A 9,362-nucleotide genomic window follows, 5' to 3' on the forward strand; every position below is an offset into this window, starting at 1 on the left:
TTTCTTTCTGGAATGACATGGCTAAGCAGTTCCCGGTGAGCATATATATTTTAACACAAGTTTACAAAAATAAAAGTATATGATTTTCAACAAATGGGAATAGGTCTACAATAAAGTATTATGAATATTATTTTGCTCTTTCTTTCCTAATGAGGTTTATCCTTCAGCCAGACAGTTTTAAGACTGAAATACTACTCACTATAGAGTGTAGATTGCAAATTGCATGCTACTCAACGTGAAAAGGAGCACATTTGATTGATCGCCTCTGTGTGTGTATGCACCCATACACACAACTCTCTGTAGTTGCATGTGTATGTATTTGGCAAAACTGGGCATCTCTGGTGTCCTTATCTTAAGAAATGTGAGACAAACATCCATTCCTTTAATCATGTTCATCTTTCATCACCAGTGAGGGTGACACAGTCCACAAAATTAACAAAGAAATTCCCTTGCTTTTAAGACATAGCTACACGTACATCTGGGTCTGCACACACATGCACATGGACACACGAACACACAGACATACATCCCAGTAAGTAAATTATGGCATAACTTTTCATGTAATTGACATCAGACACCTTTAATTTTTCATTTTCATTCTTTTGACCAGCCTTCACATTAACAATCTAAGCCATAAATGTTGGTGGCTATTGATCGCAATCCCCTGTGTGCGTGCAAATCCATTTTCAAGTCCCCTGCCTTTAATGTGCGTGTGCGTGTGCAAGGGGCCTCTGATGGCTGTTTATCAGGATCTCCCCCAGCCTGCTTCAAGACGACCTCGGATACAAACGTGTGCCGATGGCCAAGGGAAAGCACGCACGCACACACGCACACACGCACACACGCACACACACACACACACACACACAAAAAAAAAAAAAAAAAAAAAAAAAAGAGCCAAACCAAATGATGGAGAAGTAAAGAAACAAAGCTCTCTTGTGTGAGATGCGGAGAAAGATATGCAACCGAAAGTGTGTGTAAGTATACGGTGGGGATGTGTAGGTTGGGCGCCTGACATTTACAAAGACTTCTCGTGGGTTTCTCCCTGCCGACATCTGGCGCTACCTCGACCCCGGTGCTCATGGCCGCACCTTTCGGGAGCCCGAGGTTTGCCGAAAAGCCGTCACTAGTTTTAAACGTTTGGTAGCGCCGGAATAAAAAAAAAAAATAAAATAAAATAAAAAATAAATTTGAAAAGGGACATTTTTTTAAACAGTTGCCGAATCCCACTGCCAGGCTATCACCGGCAGCGCGTGGGTGCGGGTCTGGATGCCCGTGCCTCCCTGCGTGCGAACGCACGCGTGGATTTACACGGGAATCCGACCCAGCTGAACTACCTGACAAATAAAAGACTTTTCAGCCCAACGAGCTTTTGGGTAAGGTCTTCTGAGCAGCTTTCTCGGAGTTTACTGTTCCTTTACTGTTGACTCCATAGCCTTAACCTTAAAGCAGGGGGAGGAGAGCAGTAGGGAGGGGGTGGGGGTGTTCGCAGCATATAAGTACATCAGGAGGAATTTTTAAACGACCTTATTGTCTCTAGCTCTAGAAAGACCGCGATGATTTCTCTTTAGCGCCAGCAGCTGTTTTCTTTCGAAACTTTGCTTTTTTTTGCCTCTCACACGAGCGAGCAGGAGAAAGGCAAGGCTGGGAGATCCAGATGCGAGGAGAGGGAAGGAGAACTCCGCGGATGGTCTGAGCTGTGCCGAGGCATTGTTCACTGCTGCCTCTCGGTTACGTTTAAAGGCTGAAATATCACGAGATCCACTCAATGATCCTTTTCTAATTCGAGGGACAAAATGTAATTTGCTGTAGCTCTGCTTTCTCGGATGGGAATACTATCCCTAGGTTTCAGAGGGAAGAACTAGGCATCGCGGTTCGCACACACATGGATTAAGTTGAACAGCGGCGATTACATCTGCGCTGAGAGCAACAGTAGTCCAGGGCTGACTTTTCAAATCTCAGCCCTCCGAGTTGGAGGCTCCCTTGAATAGACTTCCTCCATTCCCGGATGCACTTCTCCAAATTCCCACTTCTCTCTCGAATTCCTGGGAAATTGGGGGCTTGCCTGCATTTCGCCTTGTCATGCAAAACGGCGTTTTCACAGAGTGATTATGCGCTTTCTTTTAGCTGTACCTGACGGGGTAACACGAACTCCACGCACCATATTGCCAACACGCGGAGTGGATATTGACGTTTGCGATTGAAGATTTTTTTTTCCTCCGTCGATTTTTTTTGCCAAGTCACAGCAGTATGAGATGTCTCATTAATCTCGCGGATGTGTCTAATTCTGGATGTGCAGTGATACATAAAAGTGCTGGTGTTTGTATCCAGCGGAACACTGGATGCACGGCAGAGATTGGTGATTTTTTTTTTTCGCAGCGCCTAACGTGCAAACCGCAAGCATCACTTTAACGTGACAAGGGAGAGGCATGCAGCTATCGCAACATTTGCGAGATCCTCATTCTTGACACTAGAATAATTTAACGTTCCTAGGAAGAGGTTAAACCTTCATGTTGCTTCTTCAAATTGATTTTAAGGGGCTGCTATAAATGGAGCATCAAAAAATCTTCGGCAGGGCTACTCCGAGCGGAATATGCAAACTGCGAGCTAGAAGCATCCTAGCCTGATGTAATATCGTACATTGTGTGTTCCAGCACTTTTTTTTGTTATTACGTAAAGGCTCCTGGAAACACCTTGGATATTTTACATTCTCCTTTCTCTGCTGGAAGCAATCAGCTCGCAGGAATCCTGACTTGGGCTCTGGGACTATAGGACATTCCAGCTCGTGATCCAGCACGGTTAATCGTGAAAAGTGTATACATTTCTGGCTTATCTATGCTTTGTTATGGGTCTGACGTGAGCTCACGTCCTCCTCCCCCCTCCTGCAATATTACTGGCAGAATTTCAGTTAAAAGTGTTATAGTATCACGGTGCGGGAACCCGTGATATTCAGACAGCAAAAATAACCTTAGTACCCGGCTATAAAAAGCTAATTAAGCAGAAGAGGAAAATCAAGAGAAACTCGAAAATGTAAGTACTCCCTCTCGTTAACAACCGAACGTTTAACTTTGGAGCCTCAGAAGGGGAAATACCAAGCTGTTCTGCACGTTTTCGCTAAGCTTCATTTTCCACACAATGCAGAATAAAACGCTAGTTTAAAGCGGCTACGTTACCGAAGGATTTTCCATCGCTACGATCAGACTTATGTCCTTTAAATTCACGGCATGCACAAAAGAGCAACGTTTGTCCAAAACAGGCTGAAAATATACGGAACGATAGGGGGAAAAAGCATACAAATCCTTCCTCCGAAGCTAGCGACGAGGAAGTCTGAGAGAGCTGAGTGTGTTTGAGCTCGGATTGTTTAATAGAAAGATTTATATACTAACTGTATTATTTACTTTGGGAGGGGAGGTGGCAGTATAAGGGTATGCTAATTAGTGGGAGATTTTTTGGGGGAAGGGGTGGAATATCAATTTTTATTGCATCACCTGTCAGGAGTGTCCAATCAGCGTTGGCTTTAGGGGAATTAATTGATGAAGGTGTCTCCGGACGAGCTCACTTCACTCTGTCATTTTATTTGTAGCTAAAGCAGCGGCGGGAATAGCAGCTGCATTTCTTTTCTCTTCCTCCCTTCACATTCCATTATCATAGTTTCCAATGGAAAAGCAGGGAATGAAAGGGAACAGGTACTGATCTTCAGCAACAGCTTAGAGAAACACTTTGGCAAACCTTATTTTTAAGATTATATATTGATTGTAGTCTCACAGTATTTTTTAATTTATTTTTTAAAATTTTGTCTAAAGTTTGGCACTTCATTCACCAGGAATAACAGCCTTTGTTATATTTTATTAGCAGGATGCCTTGAGACAAATACAGCATCTGGCTGAGGATTGTGTGTGTGTGGCTTTTTATTTTTTTTTTTTTTTTTTTTTTTTTCATCTCTCTCTCTCTCTGCAAATGCTGGGAATAATTTAATTCACGAAATGGGAGACCTGAAGTCGGGTTTTGAAGAGGTGGATGGCGTGAGGCTCGGCTACCTCATCATTAAAGGAAAGCAAATGTTTGCACTCTCCCAGGTTTTTACAGACCTGCTCAAAAACATCCCGCGAACTACCGTGCACAAGCGAATGGATCATTTAAAAGTAAAAAAACATCACTGCGACTTGGAGGAGTTGAGGAAACTCAAAGCCATCAACTCCATCGCTTTCCACGCCGCCAAATGCACCCTGATCTCCAGAGAGGACGTGGAAGCCCTATACACATCCTGCAAAACCGAACGGGTTCTTAAAACGAAACGGAGGAAACTAAGCCGGGCGCTGTCTGCCACCGATCTCCGGCCGGAGCTCGCTCCCCCCGACCCCTTCTCCGGCTTCTGGAAGGAGAACAAACTTTGGCTGGGTCTGAGCGACTCTCCTCGGCCGCTGCTGCCCGTCCGGAGGAAAGCTCTGCGCCCGGGGGACACAGCCTTGCTACCGGCCGCTCATCTACCTCACATTTTTAGTAAATACACTGGCCACAGCTACCCAGAAATCGCTCGGGCGCCTTGCAAATCCCCCGTAAACTATGAAACGGCGCCTGCGGTGGGCGGCTGCGTGCCCCTGCGCTCCCGTCGCCCGCTCGCCGCCGCGGCGCGGCCCCGGCTCCCGACCGCCGGTCCCCCGCCCCTGCCCGCCCGCTGCCGCCGCCGCCGCCACGGGGCGGCCGCCGCCGCCGTCACGCTGGGCCCCCCCGGCGGCGCCCGCCGGCCCCTGGCCCTGCCCCGGCCCTGCCGGCCCCGTGGCGCCCCGCGGCTGCCGCTGCCTCTGCCCCGAGGCTTCGGGCCTCCCGCCTTCCCCGAGAGCGGCAGCAGCGACTCGGAGTCCAGCTGCTGCTCGGGCCGCGCCGCCCACGACTCGGACTGCGGCTCCAGCCTCTCCAGCTCCAGCGAGGGCAGCTCGGAGGAGGAGGACGACGAGGAGGAGGACGACGAGGAGGGCAGCGGCGCCTCGGACTCTAGCGAGGGCAGCTCGGAGGAGGAGGAGGAGGAGGAAGAGGAGGAGGAAGAGGAGGAGGAGGAGGACAGCACCTCGGACTCCGACTCCAGCTCGGTCTCCAGCCAGGTTTCGGTGCAGAGCATCCGCTTCAGGCGCACCAGCTTTTGCAGCCCGCCTGGCGTGGTCCACGCCAACTTCTTGTACCATCTGGCGGCCGCTGCCGCCTCCCGGCCCCCGGCCCCGGCGGAGCCCGGCGGGCTGCCCGCCCTCCGCGGCGCTCCCGGCGGAGTCAAGCCGGAGCTGCCGGAGGAGTGGGGCTGCCCCGGCTGGGCTCCCGCCGCCCCGGCGCTGCGCTGCTCCGGAGGCCTGGGGAGCTGCTTCGCGGAGATAAGAGATGATAGGGTATCCGAACTCACATTCCCACACTCTGAATTTTCCAATAATGCCAAGAATACTGACCTAACAATTAACTGTGTTGCAAAGGGGGCCTCTTCACCTAGCCCAAAGACAAACAATGCATTTCCACAACAAAGAATACTCAGAGAGGCAAGGAAATGCCTTCAAGCAACTACTACACACCGTGCAGATAACAATACAATAGCTGCTAGGTTCTTAAATAATGATTCTTCATCAGCGGCAGCAAATTCAGAGAAAGATTCCAAAATCCCTCATTGTATTGAATTTGCCACGGATTTGCCCTCTTTACAAACTGATCCTGCGGAGGATGCTGCTTCTCCAGGGGCAGCAGCAGCAGCTGAGCTCCAGTGCACTGATACAGGCAATAAGGCATTGCCATTCCTGCACAGCATTAAAATCAAAATAGAGGACAGCAGTGCGAACGACGAGTATGAGCCTGATCTTACAACACATAAGCTAAAGTGTGAGTGCAATGATACTAAGGATGAGTTTTACGGTGTGACTGAGAGTAATAACCAGGACGCTTTATTAACAGCCAAGGAAGATTCTGCATGCACTGAGAAAGAAACCACTTCCTTAAACCCACTGACTCAGAGTCAGGTCCTCTCATGCACTTTAGGTACTCCAAAACCTGAGGATGGGGAGTATAAATTTGGAGCAAGGGTGAGAAAAAATTACAGGACACTGGTTTTGGGAAAGCGACCTGTACTGCAGACTCCTCCAGTCAAACCAAATTTGAAATCAGCTCGAAGCCCACGTCCTACAGGTAAAATTGAGACACATGAAGGAACACTGGATGATTTTACAGTTAACAATAGACGCAAAAGGGTAGCCAGCAATGTAGCATCAGCAGTGAAAAGGCCATTTAATTTCATGGCAAATTTTCCCTGTCCACCATCACTAATTATTGGCAATGATGGGGATTTGTTGCCAGCTTATTCCTTAAACACCACTAAGGATTCCCAACCACCTCACAAGGCCCATCCTGTATGGAAATGGCAGCTGGGCGGTTCTGCAATACCTCTTCCACCTAGCCACAAATTCAGGAAATTTAATTAATAAAGTAGTTTGGAAAATATTTTCTTGAACCACCTTTAACTTTCTTACCTTTTTTTTTTTTTTTTTTTAACTCTGCAGCATGGTTTGTTCAAACCCATTAATGCTATACACTATTGCAATCCTGTTTTATCACATTGTGACCACAGAATCTGGATTACTATTTTATTTACCATTACAACTGTGGGGTTTTTTTTCCTTATTTCGGGATCTTGGTGGTTTTTTGTTTTTTTTTTTTTTGGTTTTTTTTTTGGTTGTTGGTTGGGTTTTTTGTTTGTTTGTTTGTTCTGTTGCATTGTTTTTGTTTTGGGGGTTTTTTTATTATGTTACATTCCACAGAGTACTTCAGGCTAAAGACTCAAGTTAAACTCAGTTATTATGGTAGAGCTGGAACACTTTACTGTTTAAATGCTAATAATGCACCAGTACCTCAATTCAACTGCTGCAAATAAATGTCAAAAGGTTGAATAATAAATATTAGAATGAGCCATTAAATTTATGCACTAGATTTTGAAAATGGAAGTCTAACTGTTAATTCAGTTAAACTTTGTTAAGTTACATGGTTGCACAGTAAGGGTTCACTATAATTCAATGTGGCAGCAGTATACTTTTCGGGAGCTTTGTTTTTGGGTGCAGGGGTGTCTTTTTCGAAGGGCAGTTGCACTTACTCCTTCTTCTCCGGTTTGGAAAAGACTGGGGTCCGCCTGTGACCCCAGTGTTGGGAAAAGCTGCCTCATTTGAAACCAGTAAATAAATGTGGAATTCTATTTTTGGTAAAAGGGTGTCTTTTTACTTGTACAGCCACTCTTTGCAATTGGGAAGCCTTTTTGTTTCACCCAGAGGTCTTAAATAAGGTTACTGTTATCCACTAATGTCATACTTAAGTTGTGGTCTGAACATGCCCCTTACAAACTTGCAAAGCAACTAAAATATTTGCCCGGCCAGCAGTACAATTTATGGTCCAGCCCCTCATGCTGGCTGGAGGAAATAGCAAAGCAGTAAATACAACACAGAAAGTGAAATGAGAGGCCGTAAGTGGAAAGATTACACAAAATGAGAAGACTGTGTTATTCATAGATTTTTGGCAACAAAACTCAGGCGATTCAACCATGTTACATTTCCCGGTTCTATCCTCATCTCTTGAAATTTGCTGTCGTGGGTTTTTTTGCCATGCCATCCTCTCTATGTAGCAGAAACATTTTTACTGCACGTGACAATCAGAGGCAATTATCTATATTTGCACTTAATATCAAAATAGTCAAACAGGGAGACTTCTAGAGTCTAGCCCTTGGTAAGACATGCTGGTATAATATATTGTGATGATGGAAGCAGTAAATCAAAATTATGGAAATTTGCACTGTTGAAAAGCATGCTTTAGCTTTATTTTCAATTAAAAACACTGTTTTAAAAAAATCCTGATTCCAAACACTTTGAATTATTGCAGAGTTATCCATGGTTTCCTCTCCATTTGTAAGTTCACTGTTTTTATTTGGAGGAAATACGCTTCAAGAGGTTAACTGTTTCACTCCCTCCCTCCCCCCCAACCTCTGCAAAAGAAAGGGAAGGAGAAAAAAAAAAAAAAAAAAAAAAAAAGAAAGGCTGGAGGCCGAGGTGGAGGCAGAGCTGAGGTATCTCTTGTGGGGGGAGGACGGATACAGCAACTCTGAAAACAGCCTGAAAAGTTTGCAGCTTGAGAAAGGCAATAATAATTGAGTTGCTGAATCAGCAGAGTTTAGGATGAATAATTGCTGGTTTCTTTCTTTGGATTAGCATTTTATTTATACTAGATCATTCACAAATTAAATTTTAAGGATTCCACTCATCGATCAATCCCGGGAGAATAATTTATCGCAAATCAAAAAAGGAAAACAAAGCAACAATGTAATGTTTACTGTGTGACTCAAAGTCAACATTTCTGCTGGCAATCCACTGCCTGGGTTTCAGTTTTTTAATTCCTGCCTTTTGTGATGCCCTGTCCCAACCCCTCGTGTCTCCAAATATTCCAAGCAGTCACTAACTGATTTCAGCTCTGTTTACTATATCCACACCGGAGTTTTCCCCTCATTGTAAAAGGCCTAGTCTAAGAATACCTGCAGCCAAATATATTTAGAAAGAGTAAACAATTGCCTTTCAGTGGAGTTACCCTTCCCCCCTGCATGCACACGCACACACACATGCACACACATCACTTTAAGCTGCCAATTGCAAAAGGTGTATTGCATACTTAACTGCTCTGCTGAAATTACGATGGTCATGAAAAATCTGCTTACTGGAGTTGTTCTGAGATGAATGTTTACATTCGTGTGTTTAGAGCTGCACAGATTACAGCCTTATTTCCAGAGAACTGTAAGTACGTACAAAATGTACTGCTCAGGAAAGCCCCCCCACTCTGTTAGAAACCATGTCTGCCTGACAAAGGTCTTCCCTTGACCAAAAAAATTTTAAAAAAAAAAGAGAAAAAAAAAAAGAAGAAAAAAAGAGCCAAAAGACGCAAAAGTGCAATATGCAAACTTGAAACCTAAATTTCGCCTTGTCAGTTAAACAACATATCACTTTCAAAGTAACTCTGTCCCCTGACCCTGTTTACTTCCAATTAGAGATATGCTGATTTGGCCAAGAATTGTAAATTACAGAGGTGCCTTTTCAGGTTCTGAAATAATCCGGGGTGGGGGGCTGGGGGTTGGAGGGGGAGGTATAAGCATAAATTTATACCAAATAGGCTCTGCAGAGTTGAGGACGTGAAATATGGCGCCCAGCCTTGCCAGCGGCCCGGGAGCTCCAGGCACCCCCGGGCATCCCTGGCAGGCTGCTCCGCTGGGCTCCCCTCCATCCAGGCAGCAGCAAACGGCAAGGAGTTAAACAGCCACATAATTTTCACACGTGCACACCTCAGTTTAGTACAAGTCACTAGCAGGG

General features: G+C 45.7%; 1 protein-coding gene across 3 annotated transcripts; it reads left to right on the forward strand.

Moving 5' to 3' along the window:
• Positions 1 to 916: 916 nt before the first annotated feature.
• SKIDA1 (SKI/DACH domain containing 1) lies at positions 917 to 7,932 on the forward strand. Of its 3 annotated transcripts, none has more exons than XM_050971482.1 (2): positions 917 to 3,030; positions 3,991 to 7,932. In XM_050971482.1, exon 2 carries the CDS (start codon positions 4,059 to 4,061, stop codon positions 6,447 to 6,449), a length of 2,391 nt encoding a protein of 796 aa, XP_050827439.1. In that variant the 5' UTR covers positions 917 to 3,030; positions 3,991 to 4,058; the 3' UTR covers positions 6,450 to 7,932. The 3 variants fall into 3 exon arrangements, with proteins under 3 accessions (XP_050827439.1, XP_050827440.1, XP_050827438.1); XM_050971483.1 differs by having other exon boundaries at positions 4,077 to 7,932; XM_050971481.1 differs by having other exon boundaries at positions 917 to 7,932.
• The last annotated feature ends 1,430 nt before the right edge of the window (positions 7,933 to 9,362 follow it).

This window comes from Serinus canaria, chromosome 2 (genome assembly GCF_022539315.1).
Source record: "Serinus canaria isolate serCan28SL12 chromosome 2, serCan2020, whole genome shotgun sequence".
Taxonomy (NCBI): domain Eukaryota; kingdom Metazoa; phylum Chordata; class Aves; order Passeriformes; family Fringillidae; genus Serinus; species Serinus canaria.